This window comes from Rhinolophus sinicus, chromosome 18, assembly GCF_057876585.1.
Source record: "Rhinolophus sinicus isolate RSI-liver-muscle chromosome 18, RSI-T2T, whole genome shotgun sequence".
NCBI lineage: Eukaryota > Metazoa > Chordata > Mammalia > Chiroptera > Rhinolophidae > Rhinolophus > Rhinolophus sinicus.
The window spans coordinates 117,088,629-117,116,481 of NC_142518.1; the positions used below are offsets into that span (position 1 = coordinate 117,088,629).

Genomic DNA, 27,853 nt, shown 5'->3' on the forward strand with positions numbered 1-27,853 from the left:
AACTGAGGCTTAGAGGGGCCTACTTCACAGTTGCATAGCAAGTGAACATGGCAGCCAGGGCTCCTTCCTCCATACTGGCTGGCTACTGAGCTCATCTCAGTGCACAAAATTGCCAACTACAGGTCACCCTGCCTTGCCTCCCACCAGCCATATTTCCATTCTCTTTCTTACCCTGGCCCTGAAAGTAGCAGGCCAACGCTGTGGGCAGATCTGCAGAATTAGGCAGGGTGAAACACAGTGCTGTGAGAATGAGAAGCCCGCCTTAAGATGTGCACATGAAGGAACAACTCCCAGGAGTTCTCTCAATGCTGGGTAATTGATATTTGAGGCACTTTTCAAAGCATGTCATTATCCTTGCACTTAAGGCTGCCCCTGGCAATAGTGTGATGGGAATAAGGCCAAAATTCCCTGAGATAAACAAAGACACACTCAGCCCCAGCCCAAGCTTCAGGTAACCTGCTGCCACTAGACATTCCTGCTCCCTCCACACAAGAAATGGGCTGTCTGCTCCCACACAGCTCTGGACAGATCTCTGGCAGCACACACAATTGAAACTTTGCAGTCAGCCCTGCTTTTTGAAGGAAGGGGGCACTGTGGCTCCTGCCCTAACCCTTTATCCTTAGAAAAATGGAGGTGCAAGGGCTAAGACTGTGAAACTGCCCAGCACGTTGGGAGCTTGGCTTCAAAGATTGAGCTCAAGGACTTGGAGTCCTCAGAGATGGATCTGACATGGGCCAACCATCAAAGTACTCACAGGTGTTCTATGCAAAGGAGGGGTGGTGAGAGCTGAGGCAGAAGGGCTCTGCCCTTATTTTCCTGTCTGGGCACTTTGCTTCAGGCCACTGGCCCTCTGAGCCTCAGTTTCCTCATCTAAAAAAAATCGAAAGATTCAACCAAGGAGTTCTCGAACATAGCTTATTGTCAGAACCACTGGCTGAGATAAAATACAGACTTTGGGGCCCCACCTCAGAAACTCTGATTCAGTAGGTTTACCATGGAACAGCCCCAGAGAAGCTGTATTTTTAACATACTCCCTAGCTGATTTTGATGGTCAGCCAGGGTGAGAAACCACTGGACTAGATGCCCACTGAAGACCTAGCTGCAACCTTACATAAGTCAAATGTAGACCAAGTACTTCTTATGACTCACGACTGGGCATTTCACACAGGGAGTTCGTGGGCTTCTCTGAAAATGCACAAATATTGAAATTGACCACATGTTCAGACCCAAAGAACATACCTATGGTCTGTTAAACAATGGATGTTTTATTTGAATAAGTCAGTAACTTAATAACCATATTTAGGAAGAGAAGGGTAAAAACCTATTGAGGGGTGGCAAAGTGAGATGTATTCAATTACAAGTTGGGGCAAGACCGGGTGGGGAGGAATGCCTTCTCTGTTGCAAACAGTTAGGTAACTCTGTCATTCTGTCATCCTCATCTTCACCTGGGCCCGAGGCCAAAATCTGAACTTCTGACAGTAAGAAAATAGACAGAGACCTTCATCTCTCTGGTATGACTGGAGGCAGGAGGCTGAACCCGAGCTTAGGGAGAACTGTATGTGTAATGATGATTTATAATTCTCAAAGTTGAGAAGTTCTTTCTTCTAGATTAATTATCTTCTGCTGCAAATTTACCTCACCAGTACTCTGGTCTTTGTTACCAATCCCTGGATAATTGTGTGTCAGAATCCACTCAAACCCGGGATGCAATCTGCTTGCTTCATCCAAAGGTGTTACTGAGCTGGCAACAGAGGAGCCTGTTTCCCCTGCCAGCTTATCTCATGAAGGGGAAAGAAAGCAGAGCTTAGGTTGAGTGTGGCTCATCTGGGATCAATTCCACCGCACCAGGTACCAGACCCTCACTAATATCTCTCTGTGAGCCAAACTGCCTTCTGCTGCTCAAGGTTCAAAAGAGGATGGAAAATTCATCAGCATCTTCCAAGAGGAAAAGGCCTGATGGAATAGGCAGAGGAAATATTCATCTCAGGCCACCAAGCAGGGCTGTGGACAATGCAGAATCAAGGTAGGCCTCTGTCTGCAACTCCTACTTGTACCATGAGCCCAGAAAAGCACATACGCAAATATAGGCACAATCACATGAGGCATAGAGGCAGCTTCCCTGGGTCCCTTTTGCATGATTTTCTTATTTGCCAATTTAAGGAGATATTTCCTGTTTTCCACAGAGGGAAAGAGTTACAGGGCCCAGGCCTAGAGCCAAGAGCAGCTTCTGGAGGTCGTTACAGAAAGCACCTCACCTGGGACCTGGGGCCAGGAGTGGGGGGAGCCGAGTCAGAGCCCCAGGCCAACTCAAACTGAGCTGATTGGGGGCTACTTGCCCACTCTTTCCCTGTAGCACACATGGAGAGACCCTAGTGGGAAGGGGAGCATGACAGGGGACTACAACCAAGGGTGGGGAAGGGTTACCATAGAGTTGCTGACGTCTAGAATGTCAGGTTCTCCAGGAGGAGATACCCTGGGCTCGGAAATCAATATGCTATACTAATGCTATACCAGCACTTGACCTTGCATAAGTTACTAACATTCATCAAGCAGAGTTGCAGTTGAATTCTAATCCCTCCATTACTAGCTGTTTTACTTTGAGCAAGCCACTTAACAGATTATTGTGACTGTGGTAGTCTGCCCTCAACCACTGCCAAGCTAATAGTAAAAGTAGGTCTCATTACATGTGCCTCAGTTTCCTCATATATAAAATGACGGGGTATTCTATCTAATTGCTCTCTGGAAGTTAATGATTCCACAACTCAATGAACCTGGGGATTAGGCCTGGCTCTGCACTACATGTGGTAATGGGCCCACTTTGAGGGCAGTTTAATTCCCCAGCTATGTTCTCCCTATTTATAATCCTGGATAAACCACCTTTTTTCCACTCCTTTTGTTCATCTTCCTTCATCCCAAAACATTGAGCTCTGATTACCCCAGGCTGTCTCTGAAGTAAATGCATTCTGCGCCATCCCCATCCTCCACCCCAGGCTTAGAGATCCTTGGAATAAAAAAAAGGAGTGTCAAAAGGAGAGAGAGAGAGAGAGAGAGAGAGAGAGAGAGAGAGAGAGAGAGAGAGAGAGAGACAGACTCAATCTCATTTAGGCTTTGTGACTAATTTCTTTTAGCTCGCGGGCATGTGGGTCAGCAACTATTTTCATGGCTGGATTAACTGTGTTTTAAAAAAAAAATCTGAAAATGCTGTGAGCTCTTTGCAAGCATGTCTATAAATATATTGTGCAGAATAGAGTTGTAATGCTATTCACAGAGAGCAACTGGACAAAGACGATGTTCTCCAGACATGTGGTTACTGCAGCTTGAATTTTGTCAGCAGCTGTACTAATCTGCAAACAAGATGGAAGCAGGGAAAAGGCCCCAGCAAGGGCAAAAGGGACATCATCAACATGAAGTGCAGGGATTTACAAACAGGGCCTTTCTCAGACCCTTAGAAAACTGAAGAGGCTAGGGAGAAGCTGGGTGGTATGGTATGTTCACCTGTACAGATATGGGGCTGTACATATATGTACATATGTATGCACACACATACGTACATAGATGCATACACATCTGCCTGTGTGTGGGTATATATGTGAGAGAAAGAGAAAAAGGTTGTCCATGTAGGTAACTGTGTGCTTTTAGTTGTACACGTCATGAGTTCAGGTTTAGTACGTATAGTTTTGTACACGCAAGCGGTTGCTTATACATCATTGGTGATGCTTCAATTCATCTACACAAGCAAGAGCACATGTCCAAATCTACAGATAAACTTATGTACGTACCTGACAGCCATCATAATAATTCATATGTAAGGCTCAATACAGTTTTCAAAGGATTGTCACGATCCACCTTGTCATTGGAACGTCATCATAGGACTGCAAGATAGAGATTATTACTCCCTTCCCCCATTTTACAGATAGGGAAAGTGAGGTTCAGAGAGGCCAGGTGACTTGGTCAAGGTTGCAGATTAGGTAAATGGCAAAGCTAGGACTTGAACGCAGGTCTATCTGATGTCACATCCTGTGCTATACCCTGTACCACAGAGCACAGGGAAAAATGAGGCAAAAGGGATTTGAACTTTGGGGTCTTCCTTATGACCTCCCATTCCGAGGTCATTTTTTCTATTAGTGCTGAAACAGATTACATGAAAAGGCCATGGCCTCCTGGAGCAGATGTTCACTGGTGAGACCCTGGAGCCTATGGGGAGGTGCTTCTTGGGGTTGGGAGCAGGGACAATAGGTTTGTTCCATTCCCTTTCTCTCCTCTGGCTGTCTTTCTCTTCCTAAAAGCCGCAGGCTTCAAACATCTGGTCTGACCGGTTCCACCTGAGCTTTCCATGTTTGAGACATTCTATGAGGAGGGCAGGTAGCACAGGCCTGGCTAGGCTTGAATGTGAGTAGTACCATCCAGGGCAAGGCAGCAAATGAACCTGCCTGGCATCCTGCCAACCTGTCTTACCCTGGCCACCAGGTCCTTTCAGTTTGTTGGCCAGCCAATCTAAGGAAATATAATACCTACTCTTATTTTAATATAAGACCAGGTATAATATATAATATAATATAATAGTATAATATAATATAATATAATATAATATAATATAATATAATATAATACAATATAAAATAAATAAAATATCGGGTCTTATTTTACTATAATGTAAGACTGGGTATAATATAATATAATATAATATAATATAATATAATACTGGGTCTTATTTTAATATAAGACCGGGTATAATATAATATAATATTAATATAATATAATATAATACCGGGTCTAATTTTAATATAATACAAGACTGGGTCTTATATAATATAATAATATAACATAATATAATATAATATAATAAACATAATAGGTCAAGGCAAAAAGCCCTGTGGCGCTTAGAACATACAACTGTTCTATTATTCGCCACTTGGATGATTAGAACGTGCTGAAGAGTATTGGAGATAATGATAGTGACTCCAAGGTTCCACAATCACTGATTTGAAGTCCCTGGAGAAGTCAGAGGTCAGGGGAGGGGAGATGGTCTCCTAGTTATCTGGTGGCAGTACCTCATCATTTCCTTTCTCTACTATGACCATGCTCAGTCATCCCAACTCATCGCCAGAATTTTAACTTGAAAATGTTTAGAGCTTCCCACAAGGGTCCCTATTGGGACTTCCAGGCATTTGACCTCCATTCCCCATGGCCCCAGAAGATGAACTCTCCCTCCAAGTAACAGGATGGGAGCTCCCAATTGGCAAAGAGGTCATGGGGTAGGATTAGCACTTACAAGGAGGGACACAGGGCACCCAGTTGTGGATGGAGCTGTTCGGGTATAAAACTGTTGTATGTGGACGTTTTGACCACCCATAGTCATTGGTTTCTTTTAGAATTTAGGAAAGAGCTTATAAGCTGATGTGGCCAGTGCAGGATTAGCCAACAGGTGGACTAAGTATGAGTTTAGGGCACCAGTGAAGTATGACCACCCCAAAATGATAAAAGTATAAATTTAATGAATTGTTTGAGATTTGACAGTCAGAAAAACAGTGCTTAGGGCCTCTAAATGTCGTAATCTGGACCTGGGCATGACCAACATTACAGAAGCCTAGATGGTACCTTGACAAGGCACTTTTACCCCCAGAATTACTGACTGGGTAATGCTAAGCTCCCCTGGACTCATATGGGGTTACACTACCCTACTGAGAAGATAATAATAATAGGAAACACTTTTACAGCACTTACCATGTGCCAGACACTGTTCTAAGCTACTTATAACTCATTTAACAACCATATGTGGTAAGTACTCTTGTTATCCTCCTCTTACAAATGAGGAAACAGTGGCACAGAGAAGTTAATACCTTGCCTAATGACACACAGCTAGTAAATGGTGGAGCCAGGATTTATCCAGGCAGTTTGGCTCTAGGGTCAATGCTCTCTCAAGAGGGCTCCATGAGAAAAGGGCTCTCAATGGTACTTCACCCATAAGACACAAACCCCTTTAAAAATATAAAGCCAAGATCGTACAAGAGTTTTTTGGAAGTGGAGAATATTCCAGAGACATTTCCAGACATGTTGCCTCAGCATGTCATGTTCTGTCCCACCAAATCTCAGTTTCCATTGAGATACTCACTTACTTGTGCACACATGCTTTCTCTTTGCCTCTTCGATGGAATTCTCCAAGATGAGATAGAGACCATGGGATAGCTAACCTTTTTAACACTCATCTTTTCTCAAATCTGGGAGGATATGTTTTGGGATTTTTTATGTTTTTTCTTTTTCTTTTTCTTTTTTTTTAAATTTATTTTTTAAATTTATTGGGGTGACAATTGTTAGTAAAATTACATAGATTTCAGGTGTACAATTCTGTATTACATCATCTATAAATCCCATTGTGTGTTCACCACCCAGAGTCAGTTCTCCTTCCATCACCATATATTTGATCCCCCTTACCCTACAGTTGACATTCAATATTATTTTATATTAGTTTCAGGTGTACAGCATAGTGGTTAGACATTTATATAATTTAGGAAGTGATCACCCCAATAAACCTAGTACCCACCTGACACCATAGATAGTTATTACCACATTATTGACTACATGCTTCTTTGTCTCCCATTTTGGCTGCCTCTCTGTGTTGGTTTCTATGTATTAGGTAGGGCTGCTATGACTCCTGGTCTTAGCAGAGTGACCTTATATATCATAGTAGGTGTCCTATGGGGCCCAGTGGCACAGTCTCCCTGGTCACTTGAGCAGGGTACTCCAGGTGTGTCCTTTGTGTGCCCTCCTCTTGTAGTTGAGCCTTAGTTGCTGTTTGCACGTCGGTGGGCAGGACTGACCCTCAGGCTGATTGGTTGTGAGAACTGGCCATGACTACAGTGGTGGAGCTGCTGTGCAGGGGCTGACCCTATGGAACAGGATTCACTTTAGCAGGGCTCTCGTGCCTGCCAGGTGTGCCCTTTGGGTGTGTTGTCTGTGGAGGTGGTTGAGTGGTGCTCTGGTGTGGTCTGAAGCTGGCCACCAGGTATGTTCATCTGGGGCCTCTTGGGAGGATCTCTGGTGCAGGCCAAGGTCAGCCACTGCCTGTGCCCAGCCTGGAGCCACCTGGCAGAAACTACAAGTGATCTGCAATTTGTAGCTGCCTGTGCTGGGCTTGGAGGTGCCTGGGCGAGGCTATTGTGCAAACCAAGTCGGGTGCTGCTAGTGCTGGACTTGGGGCCACTTCACAAGAGTTACAGGGCATGCTGAGGCCAGATGCTGCTTATTTGGGGTTTGTGGCCCTTTGACAGATTTTAGGAAAGTCCACAGTGTGGGCTGAGGCCAGCTGCTTATGAGGGACAGCCACTGAAAAAGTTTCAGGCCAGTACGTGAGTTGGATGGGGTGAGGTCTCAGGGAATCACCAAGTTGGGTCAAGGAGTATTAGCCAGGTTGATGGAGACTCAGATATGGCACCTACCTGCACTTGCAGGCTGGGTGGGGAGAGGGCTCAATAAAGGAACAATGGTTTCTGCCAGTATTTCTGCTTGGGAAAAAGCTGCCCCTCCAGCCCTTGCTCTGAAGTCAGACAATTCAGTTCCTCCCCCATATGTCCCTGGTGCTGTCAAGCTGCTGTTCCTTCTCTGGAGCTTAGGGCAAGTGTTTGTGAGTGTGTGAGTCTGTGTGCAGGCCTTTTAAGAGGATGCCTGGGTCTACAGCAGCCTTCCATCTCACCTAGATGGCAGGCACAATCCCATTGATTTTCAAAGCCTGATGTTGTGGGGGCTCCTCTTCCCAGCACTGGATCCCTGGGTTGGGGAACCTGGTGTGTGGCTGGGACCCCTTTCTCCTCTGGGGGGGGGACGCCACATCCAAGATATCCTTTCCAATTTTTAACCCCCACACACAGGTGTGGGAGTAGCTGTTCCACATCTGTGCCCTTCCTACTTGTCTCAACGTGGCTTCTTCTGTATGTTGTTAGTTGTAGGACTTCTGTTCAGCTAGACTTCAGGTGATTCTCAGTGATGATTATTCTGTAGTTTAGTCGTAATTCTGATGTGGTTGTGAGAGAAGGTGAGCACAGCATTTACCTATTTCACCATCTTGATTGGAAGTCCTGGGAGGTTCTATTTTTCATTTTCATCAGAGAAGTTGTTCTCTTACACTCACTACCTTACCATTCCCCATTACTCCCAACCTGTTGCCAGGAAGTACCCAAAGCCTCTTTGGTTTATAGAAACCATTAGTTCTAAGCATCACTGAGTCTCTGGGAGGTACAGCTTTCTCATTGCATAAGAGGAGAAATTGAGGCCCAGAAAGGATCAGGGTCATAAAGGCATTAGCAGAGCCAGGAGCAGAACTCAGATCTTCTGACCCCCAGTTCAGTGCTCTTTCTTTATACCAGCCAGCAGGCCTTAGCTATGCCCAGATCCTTTCTTTCATGATCCTCATTTCCATCCCTCTTAAATTTTGACTCCCAATTGTTTGTTTGTTAATTTGTTTTTCATCGTACTATAGTATTTCTTATCCATATACTTAAACTTCAGGCTGCTATCAAGTTTAGAGAAAACTCGATTCCAGCTTTCAGAGAGCTCCTACATCTCTGTCCCCATGGAACACGGAATTAGGAGACCTGGACTCTAATCTCAGCTCTGCTAAATATTAAGTGTATGACCTTAGGCCACTCACTTGCCCTTTATCTACTCTCCATTTTCTACAACTACGAAATGGGGATATAAATCTCTACATAGCCCTTCTCTGTCATGAACTTTTCCTTAAGTAATACAAACCGCATTGACTTTTCATTTTTCAGAACCCCTCAACGAAGCACTAGTTGTAGTCAAAGATGTTGGCACATGATGGTATTCAACTGAATGTTTTATTTCATAACTGTCTCTGATATAAAGTACAATGTGCCACACACAGAGGGGATTTTGAGTCCTGGGACTCACAACATCTGGAAGCCAGTTTGGGACTCTGGGTGAGGGGCTGAAAGCTGCTTCCACTTCTGCTCTCACCCTTTATCCCTCTCCTCAGACCTCTTAGAATAAGTGCTTGGGCTGCTGACATGGAAGAGCAGGTGGTGTAGGCTGGGTGGACTATGCCACAAGCCATTTGTAGGCACCTCATTCTGTGGCCCAATGCCCAGACATCCCCCTGCCCCATGCTGTTCTCTGCAAATGTCCTCAGTATTTTCTTCTCCTTCTGCCCCTCCACCCCACCCCACCTGCTAGGCAGGGCCTATTGCAGAACAGTGACTCACTGGACTCCCAGAGAGGGCAAAGACCCAGGCTCTGAGCAACAACCAAACTGTCTAATTCTCAACCATTACTCCACCACTACCCAATTCATAGGCTCCCTCTCCACTTAGGTAAATTGCATTTCAAGTTAGAACTCTGCCAGCAAACTTCTCTTGAATCCTCTGGCCGTCACACTCATCTCTCCATATCACCACACAAAAATTGCATTCAATTTTATATATACACATATTTTTACTACTTAGCAGTGAACTGTGGTCGTTTGGTACGTTATATCTTCTCAAAAAATTGTAAATTTCGTGAGGGACACTTTTCTTCTCAGGCTCACCCAAGGCCCAGCCTAGCACATCACAAATACCTGTTGACTTGAACAAACATTAATTGAATTGGAGGTGGCGGGTATGGAGAAGGTTTGGGAGCAGGGAGAGAACTAATATTTATTCACTATTTGTTAATTGTGTGCCAGACTGTATGCTAGATGTTTGATATGCCTCATCTCACTGAATCTTCATACCAATAATGACAGATATTATTATTATCCCTATTTTATGCATGATAAAATTCAGATTGAAAAAGCTAAAACCGGGCAGACGGATGGCTCAGTTTGTTAGAGCATGAGCTCTGGGCAACAGGGCTGCTGGTTCGATTCCTACATGGGCCAGTGAGCTGTGCCCTCCACAACTAGAATGAAGTCAATGAGCTGCCACTGAGCAGCTGGGTGGCCAGATGGCTCAGTTGGTTGGAGCGCGGGCTCTCAACCACAAGGTTGCTGGTTCGACTCCTGGAGTCCCACAAGGGATGGTGGGCGGCACCCTCTGCAACTAACAATGGCAACTAGACCTGGAGCTGAGCTGCGCCCTCCACAAGTAAGATTGAAAGGACAACAACTTGACTTGGATGGGAGCTGATAAGTCCTGGGAAAAAACATACTACTGTTCCCCAATAAAAAGTCCTGGAAATACACACTGTTCCCCAATAAAGTCCTGTTCCTGTTCCCCAATTGAAAAAAAAAAGTATGCCTTTAAGAAAAAAAGAAAGAAAGGAAAAGCTAAAACATTTGGCTAGCCTTGTGGTAAGTACAGTGGTACCTGTGTTTTCAAACGTAATCCGTTCCGGAAGACCATTCGAGTTCTGAAATGTTCGAAAACAGCCGACAGCTAGGCCTCAGGATCTTGCTCTCAGCGGAAGCCACATGACATGTTCGACTTCCGAGGCGTGTTCGAAAACCAAAGCATTTACTTCCAGGTTTACGGAGTTTGTAAACTGAAATGTTCGCCAACGGAGACGTTCAGAAACCGAGGTACTACTGTAATTGAATCTAGTGCTGTTTGATTCAAAAGCCCATGTTGAAAGATTGGTAACACCTTGAATGCCTATTAACAAAGTGCTGATTAAATGCATTATGATGTACCCATATTATGAAATACTGCGCAGTTATCAAAAAGAGTGAGGACTTTGTGGACTTAATGTGTAACAACATCTAGGACATATTTTGAAGTATAAAAGGCAAAGTGGAGGATAATGAGAATTACAGGCAATCATTCATGTTTTGAAAGTAGGGTACAATTGCTTGTACATATACTGATCATCTCTGGATGGACACACCAGGTAATACTTCTGGCCTCTCTAGAGCAGAATAGGAGTGGGAGCAAGACTTTTCACCATCGTACTTCTTGAATCTTGTCTAATAGTAAGTAAATAAAATGAATTTATTAAAATATAATACAATCTCTTTCCACAAAGTAGTGCCTGGGGATTGACTTTGGAAAAGTTCATGGAGTCAGTATGCCAGTGATTGAATTGGGGAACTCCTAGAGTGTCAGAAGCCCCACCCCTTGCACCTATTTACCAACCCCTCTTACAAACTAATCTCCAGTGTAATCATCTATCTGCCTGTAATGCTGACTGAGGTCACGTCTTTCCAGAACTCACTTGTCTACCTGTAAAATGGGAACCAAAAGGGGTAGGACCACATAGTCTCTAAAATGCCTTCCAATTCAGACATTTAAAAAACTTAAACTCAAGATGGTAAGTATATTTCAAATCTTATTTGAAATCTAGTATATTTGAAATCTTAAGTCTCAAAAAAAGGTCTTGGGGATTTTGTTTTCTTGTTTGTAACAAAGAAGAGAAACATTTTCATTCTGATTTGCCTGCTAGATGATCTTAATGGAGGCTCCCTCAGTGGGCACTGAAATGTTTGTTCAAAACTGCTTTCTGTGGCCTCTGTTCTCCAGGACTATCCTGTTTAGAACACAAGGAAATTGGCCCACTCCAAAACTGAATACAAACGATCAAGGCCCTTTCTATGTTTAATGTCCCCTGGCCCAGACCTTCTGACCCTAAATATCCCTTTCCTTCTTCCTCACTACCTGCAGGAGAACAGAGGCTCCACGAGAGACCCTCAGGAGGAAGTAACACCCTAACTCCACCCACCATCCACCCCTAATTCCTACTAAAAAACTCAGGCCTTGAGTCTTAGGGAGGTTTGTGAACTCCTGCCAAGAGCTGTAAATATTTCAACATGCCTTGTTTCCTTGAATGTATATGGCCTGGGATTTGACCCCTCCTCTTCCTGGGCTCTTAGAGAACAGAGGAACAGCCACAAAAAAAGAACATAGCCAGTCCTTAGCTATAAGACACCTGGGTCAAATTGCAGAAGAATGCAGAGGGGAAGAAATGGAGTGGGGAGGTGGAAAGTGGGGAGGAGGGATTGACTCCTGTTCCAGAAACATTTAGAGAAAGGTATACTCCATTTCTAGGGTTTAGATAAGGTTGCTGGATAAGATGATGATTATGATGATGATGATATGATGATGATATCAACTTCTTCACAATTTACAAAGATCTTTCACCTACACATTTCATTTGACCCTTCATAGTCCTATAAAAGTAAACATTGTTAATCTCATTGTGCAGATGAAAACAGTAAAGCCTTGAAAGGTTATGTGACTTGTTCAGGGCTAAACAACTAAGAGGAGACAGTTTCTCTGGCCATGTTTGGACCCAAGGATCATGACTCTGGATAGAGTAAGATGGGTGGTTAGAGGAGTATGTCATCATCACAAGACTGTCAGACTTTTGTTTACTAAACCCTTTCTTGGTACATCTAAAGTGCTTAATATAATGCCTGGTACAGAGTTAAATGCTAAATGCTAAATAAATGTTTGCTATTAGTATTATTACTGTTATTGTTTTAGGGCACTTGACAGACAGCAGCCATCACTAGGCTTCACATTTTTCTCCAGTTGCAGGGAATCATCTCTATATTTCTATTCCATCTCCTTGGGGCACATGTAGGGAACAGAAGAGCTTTTTTTGTGTGAGAAGCTTAGTGACCCGAACAAGTAACTGAACCTGTGACCTCAGTCTCATGGGTACCATGTTCTAAGCAACTGTGCTAATTGGCCTAGACAGACATAACACACCCAGCTATATGCACGTACACACAGGTCCAGACACATAGGTGTGTGCACATACCTTTCCAGCCTTGGTAACAGAGAGGGTGGGCAGATCCACAGGATAAGTTGGGCAAAGAGAGTGTGGGGGGACTGCTTGTTTGGTGACAGTTCCCTTCCAATTTTTCCTTCAGCTACATAGAAGCAGAAAGCAACTAACCTGGAAGCTTCACTCCCCACCTCCACCCTCACTGAAGGCACTTTTGACTCTAGTTAGCACTTGGGTGTCTGTCTCCTCCCTTGTACAACTCCTTTACAATCAATTCTGCAATATTTCTTGCAAGAAGAGAGATGATAGGGGCTCAATATAGAATGAAGAGTTTGGGTCTCTCGAGAACTCTTGAAGGTACTGAAAAGCAGTATGACCTCTCTAGAGGTTCAGTTGGCCTTGAAGATGAAGGACAATGATAGTAAGAATTTAAAGAGAAGTGGGGTCCAGCCAGGACATTTGTTGAATAGTATTGGGTAAGACCTGTTACAATATTATCTCCTGGGCTGGGGTTCTGGTGCTATGAAAAGAGGAGGTGTGGAAATTAGAAGAAGAATTTCATAGTAGCTATCTCACTGCAAAAATTCAGAGGTGATGGCTTCAACACACTTGAGAGCTCCATAGAAAGTCACTCTTCCCCCAGAAAGTGGAGAGTACAACAAGGGAGAAAGGGGGAAATGAAAGAGATGCCTCTGAGGGATGTGTAGGAATGGGCCTGAGATCCAGGCTGGAGTTGGGCTTGTACAACATCTGAAACCCCAGTTGTTCCTCTAATTGAACAAGAGAAAGAAAGAGAGAAAGCAATACTGACTGGGAGGAGGGGAGGTGGCATATCTAGCAAAGGGGATCCAAATGTACCATGAAAATAGGAGTCTAGAAATGTGTGGTCGGGACAGCCAATGTCATCCCTTCTTCTCCTACCAACCCCAGAAACTGGAGTATATTCTCTTCATCACTCTCACCTGACAAGTTTTCCAGTCTGGATCCTTTGCACTAGTCCCCCATAACCCCTACGGAAGTCTCTGTTACATTAAACCTACTTCCATAAACAGATTTCAAAAGACATTTTTCAGATAAAATATTCAGAATCCATGGCCTGCCTGAGGTGTATGGTGTGTGTGTGTGTGTGTGTGCGCACGCGCATGCAAGTGATGAATAAAGCCTTTTCTCTAAGGTATTACGAGTAAAAATTTCTCTCTAAGGTTTACTAACTCAATCCCAGGTGAAACAGATCCTTTCAAGATAGGAAATCCCGTTCCATCCTTCACACAATCTGAAAGAGAGTAAATGATTCTTTTCAAAATTCAACAGGACAAAAAGATGCTGGTAGGAAAAGCAGTACACTCTCCTGGGAAACTGGTCTGCTCAAAAGGTGAGATGGCATCCTTTACATATTTCTGCAAATGTTGACAATCCAGCCACTTGGTTACTCTTCATGGCACTGGAGGAAATTTCCAATGACAAGCAAGTATAAATTCAGGGAAAAGGAGAGAGGTGTGCCTCTCTCTCAGGAAAGGAGAGTAGTAGTGCCTGCTACTACTTCAGTAGCCATACCCTCAGCTAAGCCTGAGTGAAGCTGAAGTTGACCAGGGACTTCCCTAGGATCGCAAGCAGCAGCCTTCCCACACCCACCACAGTGGGACCCAGGCAGACCTGAACCAGCTATAAAGATGCCCTATTAGAAGCCCCCCTGAAGGAAACCACTGTATTGCATTTAGGAATCTTGTTTTACTGTTCTATCCTGAAATAACAGCAAACCAAGGTCATACTAACCATCAATTTCTGAGAAATGAGAACGAGCTGTGGGAAATAAAGCTTCAGGAGAGGACTGCAAAATGAGGCTTAAGGGAATGCTTGAAGTTTAATGCTTTTTAGGAAACAGACTGACCCTGCAGCAGGCCAAGTCAAGGGAATTCTATGCTGAGCAGGGCATTCTGGAAGAAGCAGTTATACATCCAGAGTTGCCTTTAGATACTGGGGTAAATAGGAGTGGGTCTTTTCAAGCACATCAGTACACACAAGCAACCCCATCATCTTTAAATACATACAACATGGAAAATGATATCTACATGACTTTTCATTGTTTACCCAATCTCCTCCCTACTCGTCTGCACCCCCATTTAGGCAGATTAACAAATTCCATTTGTGTGAATGAGTCAAAATCTATGCCAGGTGAGTAGTGAAGAATAAAACACCACAAAAGTCTAGAAAGATAGACTAGCAGAGCTATAGAGTTGATCTATTTTTTTAAATTTTCATTAAATTTACAGGGATGACATTGGTTAGTAAAATTATATAGGCTTCAAGTGTACAATTCTATAACACATCATCGACACAATGCAATATACAAATGATGTATTATAGAATTATACACTTGGAACCTATATAATTCTAACCCTCTCATTTCACAGATAGATAAACTGAGGTACAGAGAGGTAAAGCACCTGTTCAAAGTCACAGAGCAAGTCAAGGACAAAAAAGTTATCTAACTTCTAGTCTCTACCTATTTAGTATTACTGAGATCACCAGCCCTTTGGGGTCCAGATTTAGACTTCGAATGAGTATTCGAGGCTACCAAACAGTGAGCCAGGAATCCAGCCTCAACCAGCTACTCCAACTCAAACAAGTATCCCCTGATTGGCTTCCAAATACCCCAGCGTCAACTCCTCATATGAATCAAGGTCCCAGTTTGGCAGCCAGTTTGGTTGGATTGACTTGAAAGATGCCTGGCCAATGGCCCTGTCCCCCGAAGCTCTGAACTGACCTGAGCTAGCTTCTCTGGACAGTAGGCAAAAAGTTTCAGCCAAAGTCAAGACATTTGCAGGTTTTCTCAAAAGATTCCTGGTTCCCAAAGTCAGCAATTTAGTGGTAAGCCCAGTGAAATACTGAACCAAGCAATGAAAGCCCCTAAGATGAGGAAGAGAAAAACAGCCTGATCTGCCATTGGTCTCACCCATCCTTGGCAGTCTTTGTTTGCCCAAAAGGCAGAATGTACTATTTTCCCATGTCTAGAAAATTCTGTCTCCATCAGAGTAGCCCATGAGCCTAAACTATCTTCTGCCCAGCCTCCTTGACCATTGTCCCTTTCCCTGAGTGGTAAGAGCCCTAGCCACACTCTCCCCACCTGGGAGCCTGCAAGGGCCATGCTCATAAACTACCCAATAAAAGATGCCTCCCATCAAATTTTATGGCCCAGTGCTAGCTAGACTGGCAGTCGAGGTGGAAAGTGCAGGGTAACGGGTTTACTCTGGAGCACGTTCAAAAACACCTAAGCTTGGAGCCAATGGTAACAACTCTGGCTTGTTCTGTCTTGTGCCCTGGACCCCCAACCCTAACCCTGCCCCACTTAGGGTCCCAATAATGAACTGGGGCCTGCAACCAATGCCACCTTGCTCCTCTTTCCTCCAAAACACTCTCCTCTCATCCCAGGAAGCTCTCTTATACTTTCCACCAAATTGACTGGCTGCCCTCGTCCTGTATGCTGCTTGGTATGGGTTGAGGGACTCCCAAATTTCTCACAAGCTCTGCAAAAAATGCAGGCTCATTTCTCTCCTGATTTTTTCCTTTTTTTATTTTATTTATTAAATCAGACCTTAGTCACTTGCCTCCATCTCAGGAACCTCTGACCTGCCAGTCCTACCAGGCCTAGGGCCCAGGCAAAGTTACCTTCCTTTTGAAAACAGGTGAAAAGAAGGCACAGAGACTAGACAATGCATGCTCTCGAATAGCCTGAGTTCCTCTTTCCTTTTACTCTCTGTGCTTTTCCCCATACCCAGAGACCCCTCTGATGTGGAGTTAGCCCCCAAACATCAAAATTGCCTTTCTCTGGGCTCCCTATCATGTGCAGAACCGTAGCGCCATTAAGCCTATCAGTGCAGCTTTAAGGCTGTGAAGCTATGAGGCCAAAGAGAACTTTGGTGGTGAGGTGCCTCCAAACATTACATTCACAGATTTAGAGATGGAAGGCATGTCCAACATTAATAAAAATGGACAATGCACCAACCTCCTTGACTGTGGGGTGTATGTTCCGTGTTCTCCAGAATGGCTATTGGGCAAATACTGGCTGATAAAGACTAGCAAGCTTCGCGGGCTTGTTTTATGCCTTGGAGACACCAGTGTTATGGCACAGGTGGCTAGGAAATTTTGAGTAAACTGCAGAAAGTATACGGAGGCAGAGACACATTTGGAACCTCAGGTTCTGAGTAGTGGCTTGAGAAAGCTGAGGGGCTCGAGAATGGTAGTGCTGAGGATGAGATTTTCTAGGAGCTCAGGAACATGGTGGGGTGTTCCTGGCTTTTTCAAAATAAAAAGGGAGGTGTTCCTGAGAGCCTTCAGTATCAAAAATAACTTTCATGAATTCAAGACGCACCACGACAAGGACCAAAGCCAAAATATTCTGAGACACTGGGGACATACCGAATTCCTTTCTATCCCTTCCTGACCTATACTCACCAGAATTTAAGCCAGTAACCCCAGCCGCTTGGTGGACCTAGTTGGTCCCAGTACACAGCACCACACCTCTGCACAGCCCACCGCACCACCCCCTTCCCAGCTGCACTGTGAGGTCTTGACAGGAAAGTCCTAACCAGCCCTCCCCCTGAGTCCCCTATGATCACCTACTTTGAAGTTCGTCCCCCAGCAGTGAACCGCTTCCTGGTAAAATAGTGGTTTTTCCAACTATTATTACACACTCCTAAAGCCCCAGCTCTAGGCCTGCTCACACCACTTGAATGCCAGGGCCTAGCTTCAGCCCATCCCCCACTACCTCCCATGAAGTTTTGCCCAGGCTTTGCCACTGACCCCAAAGGCCAACAGTCTGCCTTCAGCCACAGTTGCCCTCGGAGTTAACTAGGCCACAGCTAGAGGTCCTCCCTGGCTCCCTTCCTGAGAGCCCCTGAAGTGCATCAAAGCAGGGCTGAGTGTGACAAAGTGGGACCCGCACACTGTGGTACCAATGGGTCACAAGATTGGAGGTGCCAAGAGCCCCCAAAGTTTTTCATCAAGCGCAGCCCAGTGAAGCTGAAAACTGAAAAACGGAGTCCTTGATTGATAAGAGGCTTTCCAAGGGCCGAGGGTATCCACAGGTGGACGCCCCAGAATTCAGGGTTTCTGTGTTCACTGAATAATCTCCAGGCCCACTCAGACAGCAGCATAAGCACGTGTTGGGGTGGCATGAGGAAGGAACCGCAGGTCAACACCGTGAAAAGTCACCAGTAGAGCAGTCCTGAGGGGGCCCCAGAGGAAGCAAGCCTTGAGGGAGACACCTCAGGAGAAGTGTTGGGGGGGTTCTGCCATCGCTTGCTGAGAAAGCAGACGGCCTTGACTTCTCCCAGCTCACCCTCTGGCCTTGAGAGTGAGGGTAAGCCCCCCCACCCCCCACACACACCGCCCTGCTTGTGTTAGGGAAAAAGACCAAGTCAGCCCCACACGAAAGCAGGAGGGGTAGAGGCCGGCATTCTGTTAGGGCACCCCGTGGACAGCGGAGAGGTGCCGGGCGCCAGGGAGGGCAAGGCTGAAGCCGGCCAGCCACTTCACGCCTCTCTGGGCAGGAGACTGCCTCTTGCCTGCTTTGGGGTACAGCTCCGAGGGCACGGAGATCCGCCGGCTCCCTCCAAGTGGCAGAGGACAGCCGGGTCCGGCTGGGCGGTAAGCACCAGGGGCAAAAAGACGCGTGCACGGCCCCACTCGCTGTCCCTCCCTCCCTTCCTCTCTACTGCAGACACACACGCTTGCCATGTGTTTGACTGTTCACTCAGAGTCACCAGGATTCCTAAAGCGTCCGCTCCGGGGACAGTAACAGGGACTGGTGGCCGAGATCCGCGGAATGGCGTTTCTCTCAGTCTTCCCAGCCTCCCAACTCTCCTCTCTGCATGACTTCGCCCCCCCACCCCCATCCACCCCCCAAAAACATTCTGCACATATTTTCGTACAGTACACACAGTCAGGGTACTTCAAACCCAAAAGATGCGTCTGGGTTTGCCCCAGGGCGATAAAGTGTATTCCTTGGCTGTGGTCAATGGATGTCCCAGCTCCCACCCCAGGACGTCTTGCACCCTGTCGACATAGCCAAGGCTGCCCAGAGCCCGCCGAGCAGCGCAAGGGGCGAGGGGAGGACTGAGAGCCGCGCGCTGGAGGGGCTCCTCACACCAGGGTGTGGGGCCGGCGGAATGCCATGTGGGGCGCTCGGGGCCACTCACCTGCTTGGAACTCCACTTGGCGATTCTTCTCTCTTTCCTCCTGCAGCAGCATGGAGTACAGGATCCCGAAGGAGTTCTGGATGCCAAAGATAGAGCCGTTGCACCAGGTGGCAGCGAAGACCACCATCCAGCCGAAACCACCTTCGGGGGGCTGGAAGCCGCGCGCGGTGCCGCGGGTTTCCACGGTGGGCGTGGGCTCGGATTCGTGCACCGGCTCTGGCTCAAACTCCAGCTCCGGCAGGGGTGCAGGGTCCGGTAGGGGCTGCGGCTCCGGCTGGGGCTCCGGCTGGGGCTCGGGTGGGGGCACCGGCACGGGCTCCGGCTCCGGCTGTTCCTGGTTTGCCTCCCGGCAGGGCCCCTTCTCTTCCTCGCTTGCTGGGCTGGGCAGCGCCATCGCGGCCGAGGGACTGTGGTGGCTCTGGCCGGAGGAGCCGCTGTGTGGCTGCTACTTGTTTCTGCTGCTGCTCCAGGAGCTGCCGCTGCCACTGCCTCCTCCTCCCGACTCCGCGCCCCAGCTGGCCAGCCTGTCCCGCGACAGACGGTCCCTCGAGCCCTCTCCTCCTCCTCCCCCGTCCAACCCCCCTTCTGCTCTCCCATGTCATCTCTCTCCTCCCCCTCCTCCTCCTCTACCCCCACCCCCACTTCTTCCTCCCTCAACAGGCAGCCGCTACAGCCTCGCTCTTCTCCCCAGCCTTTCCTGCTGCTTCTCATGCTCGTCCCTGCGTCCCTCAACTGTCTTTCCAAACAACTAAATCCTGCCCTCCTTGTCCAGATGCCCGGCAGAGGGAGAGTGAAAATGGACGAGAGCACACTATCCTGTTCCCCTGCCCTCGCCTCCCCGCAGGCTCCAAACGGGCATTGATCGACTCATTCCCTAGGGAAGACCTCGCCTGTCCTTTGCTCCCACTCCCTCTTTCCTCAGAAGCAGCGTGGAACTAGGGTGGCCCCGGGGAGCTCAGCACGAGAGCTGACCTGGGAAAGACCCCACCCTGACCTCGGGAGTCCCTATGTGCCCCCTTGGGCTGGAGGGGGAGACCTGGCGGGGACAATCCAGGCTTCGGACAGAGAATTGGCACAATCTAGTCGAGACCGGGGGGCTCAGACCTCCACAGCTCTGCTCACCCCCTCCAGTCTGTCTCCCTCCGCCTCCGCCCTTCCCCGCAAATCCCTGGCGGGGCGCGGAGGAGAGGAGGCGGCCCGGCAGTAAGGCCCGCCCCTCCGGGCAGTCAATCAGGGCTTTGTTTGCGCCAACCTGGAGCCCAGAGGAGCAGTAGAGGGCCGGGTCTGGGAGGGAAGGAGGTGCAGTGGCTCCCGGGAGCAGGAGCCGGAGCTCAGCGCAGGCTCCTCCGGGCACTGTGTCCGGAACCGGGTAAGAGGGAGTCGGGGCCAGGTCGAGCGCCAGTTTGGGCAACGGTCCCCAAGCCCCCGACATCCCGGCTGGGCCGGCCCGTCAGGCCTGGGCCGCCGCTATTTGGGCTCAGCCACTAGCGCGGTGATGTCTTCCCACCACCCACGCCCCCTTCCGCCCACCTCTTGTGAAACCCGCTGAACCGCCCAGCCCCGCGAGGGTAGGGGAGACTGCTCCCCAGAGAGCGCTCGGGTTCCGGGGGTGGGGGTACGGGAGGGATGATCTGCCCGGCTCAGCTTCAGCTCTCCGGCCGGCCCCGCCAGCCCGGGAAGCTCGGCCTCCCGAAGGGCCGCGCGTCTAATGCACTAACCAGGAGGTCTCGATGTGCTTACCCAGCTACTCCGCTCTTCAGCAGCGCGCGGGCGAGCGCCAAGCCCTTTCCACACAGCATCTCATTAACTTTCTTGCTCAGTGAAAAGACTGCATGGCCGGTGAAAATGCAGCTCAGGGCTGCGCCAGCTGCCCAGCAACACCGAGTCATTAAGCATCGGAGGGCGGGCTGAGCCGGGCGGAAGGATAAAGGTGTGTGGAGGTCCTTGCCGGCTCCTAAGAGGGAGGGATCGGCCAAATTCACAAATCACAGGGGCTCTACCGTCCGCAGAGCAGGCTTTGCTCCAGCGAGTAGAGCATGTCCCGTATTGCCCTGAGGTAATTACTATCGCCTGCTGTTTCCAGGCAGGAAACCTGAGGTCAAGGCGTTTATTACCCTAAGGTCATGGAACAAGTCAAGTACAAGCTGGAATTCAAGGCAGGTCTCCATACAGCAAAGCCTTGGGCTCCCTGAGCTTTCGCCACAGGAGTTCTAGAACCTGGTGCTTCCAGGGAGAGTGACAGGACAGGGAAGACAGGATCTGGCCTAGCCATCACAGTAGGACATGGTGGCTAAGATGGGACTCGAATGCTGTGAAGCATTTTAACAGGCTAGCGGTAGCCGTGGGGTGTCCCTGCGTAAGAGGAACAAAACACAGAGGCATAGAAGGAGTCTACTCATAGAAAGAGGTAAGTGAAAGCTAATTAGGCCCCAAAGTTAATATATACCTTGCAAATGTAAACCCTCAGGTTGGGATGATTTGTCCCTATCTTACAAGTGAGGAAACAGGCGCTAAGAGGTTAAGTTAGTTGTTGTCTACAAAGCCATTAAGAAGTAGAACAGGGATTTTTGCTCATTTGTCTGAGCTTCAAGGTATGTGCCCCACCCGGAGACAGGATTGTGTAACCACTATCCTACCATTTTAGCAACACACGCCATACCTACCCTTTCTCCCCTCTTTAGAAGGTACTTTACAATGGCTAGAACACTGGCATGAGGAGACCTGCATTCTAATCTTGGTTGTACCATTGCAAACCTGGTGAGCCTAAGCAAGTTGTTTTCCCTCTCTGAGCTTGGGGGGGGAGGTGTTTTTGTTTTTTTAATCTGCAAAATGGAGTTAATACCTACTTCAAAGAGTTGTTAGATGCCTCGCTCAGAAGTGCAGGCTTTATTTTGGCTATACAAGATAGCCACTGAAGATCTGCATTTTAAAAAGAAAACTGTGGTGACTGTGGAAAGATACTGTGTCTTGAAAAGATTAGACATAAGGAAACCAAGCAATAAACCAGGTTTAAAAAAATATTGGTGATCTAAAATAAGGTACTGTCTGTGGAGATGAAGACAAATGGATACCTCTGTGAACCACTGTTATGGTAGAGTTGACAGAACAGATTTGGGTAGTGAAGGGAAAAGAAGAAGCAAAGATGATGCTGACATTTCTTGCCCAAGTGAAGGAAATAGTGTTAACTTAGATTGGGCTCCAATCAGGTCTGCGGTGCCTGTGGTTTCTTGTCTCTTCTTCCAAACAATCCTCTCAATTACAGCTCTAAAATACAATTTTAATCGCAGCACTTCTCTGCTTTAAAAACTTTCAGTGATTCTCCATTTGACTCTTAAGGTAAAATTCCTCACCCAGGCATAAATTATGGTTTGGGAGCAGCCTCATTCGTTCAGCAAATTTACTAAGAACCTCTATGTGCCAGGCTCTGTACTAAATACCAAGGACACAAAAATATCTAGTGTCTGTTTCCAAGGCGTTCATATTCAACGTATGCAGCACCACTCTCTGTTGTTTTCTCACCTCTCTTTTGTCCTATGCATGTCAAGCTCCAAACACACTGGATTACACACCATTCCTGCTATTCTCTCAGTCCTCACCGTCCATGTCCACCAATGGGTTAGTCTGGAGCTGGGGAGGCCATGCCTCTTGCCCTCATCATGTCCTTCAATCATTCATTTCTCAAATAGTTATTGAGCAGCTATTCAGCTAGTCACTATGTTAGGCACTGGGAACATACAATGGTCCTTATCCTCATCGAGCTTATATTTTAGTGGCAGATATTAATAATTATAATTACCATTTATTTAATTTGACTGCACTAGGTCAAATTTGAGATTGAGGAAAAGGGAAAGGAAGGATATAAAGGAGACAAGGTGGTAGAGTGAGGTAGAGTGAGGTGAGAATGAAATGGTAGAAGTAGGGCCAAAGTTTTGAGATGAATCAAGATTTCTGTACAAATTTCTAAATCAGACTTGCTCAACAAACATTATCAATATTAACAAATCTTTAGAGAGCACCTACTATGTATAAACTCATTCAGCTTGGCTCATACTTAAAACTTTGGGGACCAACATAAGCATGTCAATTTTTAATGTGAGGACATGTTTCATCACATATCATTAATGAAATGATATTTTAACACTGAAATATAGAAACTAGAAAGGATGTATTCTTTTACTGACTGAAGTCTTTCTCAAGAAAGGTTAGTTGGCAACAATTTTCCCCATATGTCAGCAGACTGATAAAAATCTCACAGATTGTTATGGATCTGCACATTAGAGTTTGGGACTCACTGGCCAAAGGCACTTCCTTGCTTTGGGCTGCTCCTATTGTCCAATAGAATTTTCTGTCTTGAGTGGAATTCAGTAGGTCATTTACATCATTCCCCTGCCCTGTGCTTAAATCATCGTAGCTACTCAAGAATGGATGATGCATTGAGAGCTTTCTCAAGAAGGTGAGTACAAATATTTCCCTCCTTCATTCACTTTTACCTCTTCATCTCTATGAGGGTAACTTAAGAGTTCTGATGACACCAAATCACCTTGGATCCAAGCACCAAGTGGCATTGATTGTTAAAAGGGGCCAGGCTGCTCCACTAGTGGCAAAAGAAGTCTAAAGGCAGAGAAAACTTTGGTTTTATTATCCATAATCAGGAAAGTACTGATGGGAACCCATATTACTGGGAAATAAATTTGAATACTGACACCTATCTGAGGGCCAAAGTGGGTGCATTAAAAACAAATCAATTGGCCATATTCATGGAGCCTGCTTCCTGAATGCCAAGGAAGCAATTCTGCTCAATAATTGGCCTATTATTAGAGCAGACATAGAGGGGGAAAGATGACAGAAGCAGCAGGAGCATTATAGAAAAGAATGCAACAGGAAATACTTAACCCTCTGAGGGACAGCATAGAACAGCAAAGCTGGAAGGGTGAAATGGATTGGTTTCTTGATCACATCTAAGAGAGAAATAGAATGGGATTTTAAGCCTTTTATTAATTAATTTTCTCATTTAAGAGAAATTTATTGAGAACCTGTTATGTGCTAAACATTGTGTTAGACCCTAGCTGAAAGATTTCCTATCCTGAGAAATGGAACCCTCGTAGAGCTGGAACAGAGGTGTCTCAGATGTATGGTTACAATGCAGCATAAGGGTGGGCCTTGTCCTTGTTACATGTGTTTCCTCAAATAAATTGTGACCTCCTTGAGACTAGGGTCAGTATTATTTATTTTTCTGTCCTTAGCACTTAACACAATGCCTGATACAGAGAAGGTGCTCTACATACATATGTACCTTTAGCCACTTGATGTAACAAAGCCTGTGAACAATAGAGACGAGGCTCACCTTTCAGGTTTGTTGTGAGGATTAGCAATAAAATATGGAAAGCACCTAACATAGCACCTGGCATGTAGTAAGTACTCAATAAATGTTGACAGCAAGATGGTTTGAAGATTGCTTTCATTGGAAAAAGAAGAAAACCACCTAGTTTGTTCTTTGGCATTGGTTCAATTCCAAAATCTAGAACATAGAATGTCCACAAAATTCAGTCTCCTCGCTTTACAGACAGGAAATCTTAAACCTACAAAGAAAAAAGGACTTACTTAAGTTGACATGTAAATTATCTAAGTTTTCCCTCTAGTAATTAACTCAAGTCCTTATGGAACACAATATGACACACACACACACACACACACACACACACACACACACACACACACACATATATAGTAGGCATCATTTTGTAATTGACACAGAGAAAGATTCAGCGTATGAGTCACAGTGACTGTAGAGTCTGTGATTTCAACCACTACACTGTGGGTACATATTCATTCACTTAACAAATATTGATTGAGCAACTATTATGCACCAGGACATGCTAACCCTAAAGAGCAGGCCATATCTTTAAAGCCAGATTATGTGATGCTGTTGCTGTTCATTTCCTTTTTGTCATCTCCTTCCCTTTTCTAGTGTCTTGTTGAACATTTCAACTTAGTCTCATCTGTTCTTTGGGGCATAAGGTTCTGTGCCCAGGCTCGGGTCAGCCTGTAAAAGGAGAAACTTCAGGGGGAAAGCGAAATGTCAGAGATCTGGAAGTTCCTCACCACATGGAGAGGCTTCTATCAGTAAAAGATTTGGGGTGTTACATTTGGTAAGTTGTTTTCTTTTGTTTAATTTAGGAAGTGCTCTGGCCTTGCAATATCCTTTGCCTGCCCCCACCCATTTGGCCTTCTGAGAATTCACAGTCTAGCTAAAAAGATGAGTCATATAAATCCAGAAAGATAAGTCCCCTAACACCAGGTCAGTGGTAGAGACACTAACTGCTGAACACACCTAAGGAAACCTGGGGGTAGGGTGAAGTGAGGTTCAGGGTAGCAGAGGGAAGGCTCTAAGTAGACATTGTGTACCTGCATTCTCAGACAGTGCTTGGTCCACTGCTTTGGAGGTGACTTCCCGGACTCCAAGATAGCTACAGACCTAGGGCATTTAGGACCCCAATGCTGTAGCACAGGAAGTTTCTAGAGAGTAAGAGACAGAAGGATGAAATAGTGGTGGGCCTTAGTGCCAGAATCAAGTATCAGCAGCTGAATTAGAGGAGAGTGACTGGCATGCTAGGGCCCAGGGGTCAAGTTTCAAGTACAACTTGCTGACCCTGCAGATAAAGAAAGCCAGTTAAAGGGCAGGAAACATCATTCAAATGGAGCAGAGGCAAGGGAATTGGGTGGAGAGTAAGGACAAAGAAGAGGTACTTTATTTTTCTCCTTCAGTACACACATATTTATAGACTTCTTTGTGTGTCTCCGTTTTCACAAGGCCTCTCTATGGAGGAGGTGACCTGAGGATGTTAATCCACTTACCCAAGGTCATGCTGTGAGTGAGACCAGAACCCTTGTCTCTTAGCTCCTAACTATGAGACATTTCTCCATGTCACACTACCTCTGATTATGTCATTCAAACTGCTTAAAAATCTGAGCTTATGCCTCAGTACCTCAGAGGTAAAAGTCCAAACTCCTGAGCTGCCACATTGGGCCCCTTATTATCCGGGCCCTGTTCAACTCTCCAATTGGTTCCTGGGAACCAATTGATTTAAACCCAAGCAGCACAGAGCTCTTTCCTACCTTACTACCCACAAATGTCCCTGTCTCCTTTTTCTCAACTCCCACCCCCACCAAACTGAAAGAATTTCACCATGAACACCTGTATATCCATCGCTAGATTCTACCATCAACATTTTACTATATTTGCTTTATCACATATCTGTCCTATTCAACTATTCAACTCTCCATTGATCTACTCCATCCATCTTATATTTTAATACATTACAAAGTAAATTGAAGATATCAGTACGCATCTTTCTCCAACTATTTCTTCATGTACATTATTAACGAGAGTTCATTTTTAAAATTTATTTTTCAATTACAGTTGACATTCAATATTATTTTATACTAGTTTTGGGTATACAGCATAGTGATTACACATTTATATAATTTACGAACTGATACCCACCCCCACCCCCCGATTAGTCTAGTACCCACCTGGCACTACATATAAAAAAGAATGAATTCTTACCACTTGTGACAACATGGATGAGCCTAGAGGGCACTATGCTAAGTGAAATAAATCAGACTGAGAAATACAAATACCATATGATCTCACGTATATGTGGAATCTATAGAACAAAATAAACAAACAGACTGATAGATACAGAGAACCAATGGTTGCCAGAGGGGACGGGGCTTGGGCTACAGGGTGAAAAAGGTGAAGGGATTAAGAAGTACAAATTGGCAGTTACAAAATAGTCACGGGGATTAGATTTTCTTTATCTTTTCAAAGAATCAGCTCTTGATCTTTTCTATTGTTTTTTTTAGATTCTATTTCATTTATTTCCACTCTGATCTTTATTATTCCCTTCCTTCTATTCACTTTGGGCTTTATTTGCTGTTCTTTTTGTAGTTCCTTTAGATGTAAGGTTAGATTGATTGAGACTTTTCTTGTTTCTTGAGGTAGGCCTGTATTGCTATGAATTTCCCTTTTAGGACTGCTTTCACTGTGTCCCATAGATTTTGGGTCATTGTGTTTTCATTTTTGTTTGTCTCAAGGTCTCCTTAAATTTCTTCCTGATCTCATTGTTAACCCATTCATTGTTTAGCAGCATGTTATTTAGTCTCCATGTTTGTGTGTTTTTCCCTATTTTTTTTCCTTGTAATGGATTTCTAGTTTCAGACCATTGTGATTAGAGAAAATGCTTGATATGATTTTAATCTTATTAAACTTATTGAGACTTGTTTTGTGGCCTAACGTGATCCATCCTGGAAAATGTTCCATGTGCACTTGAAAAGAATGGCTATTCTACTGCTTTGGGGTGAAATGTAAAAATATCAGTTAAGTCCATCTACTGTAATGTGACATTTAAGGCTGCTGTTTCCTTGTTGACTTTCTATCTGGAAGATGTAACCTGTGATGTCAGTGGGCGTGTTAAAGTCCCCTATGATGACTGTATTACTATCGAACAATCCCTTTATGTCCCTCTTGGGAGGGGCTCCAGTAAAGACCAAGGTCAACCACTGCCTGTGTGTGACTGGACTGGGGCTACCTGGTAGGAGCTCCAAAGCAATCTGTGATTGGTCGCTGCCTGTGATGGCTCTGGAGGTGGATGGAAGAGACCACGCTGTGAACCAAGGCTGGCTGCCAGCAGCACCAGGCGTGAGTCTGCTCAGCCAAAGACACAGGGGACCTCAAGGCCTGCCCCCACCTGCTGGTTGCTTCACATCCTTGACAACACTTAGTATTGTTTATCTTTTTCATTTTATTTGCTCTGGTGCAAATAAGATTGTGGTTTTAATTTCATTTCCCTGATTAAAAGATTGAGTACATTTTCATACGTTTATCAAACATTTATTTATCCTCTTAGAAGTGTCATCTCTTTGACGAAACTTTCTCCATACCCTAGGCCATATAAATGTTTTCTCAGAATTCTCATAACACTTTGCACTCAATT

At 45.8% G+C, this 27,853-nt stretch overlaps 1 protein-coding gene across 2 annotated transcripts in view; it reads right to left on the reverse strand.

Annotated features, from left to right (window-relative positions):
• Positions 1-20,743, reverse strand: part of SLC16A2 (solute carrier family 16 member 2) — a 70,144-nt gene extending 49,401 nt beyond the window's left edge. The window contains exons 1-2 of one of the 2 annotated variants that reach the window (XM_074323240.2): positions 20,598-20,743; positions 18,858-19,381 (exon numbers count right to left, since the gene is read on the reverse strand). In XM_074323240.2, coding sequence (XP_074179341.1) covers positions 18,858-19,251 — 394 coding nt within the window. In that variant the 5' untranslated portion in view covers positions 19,252-19,381; positions 20,598-20,743. Of the gene's footprint in view, positions 1-18,857; positions 19,419-20,597 lie in introns of those variants that run through there. The other variant, XM_019748000.3, reaches the window with a different exon arrangement.
• Positions 20,744-27,853: the final 7,110 nt, after the last annotated feature.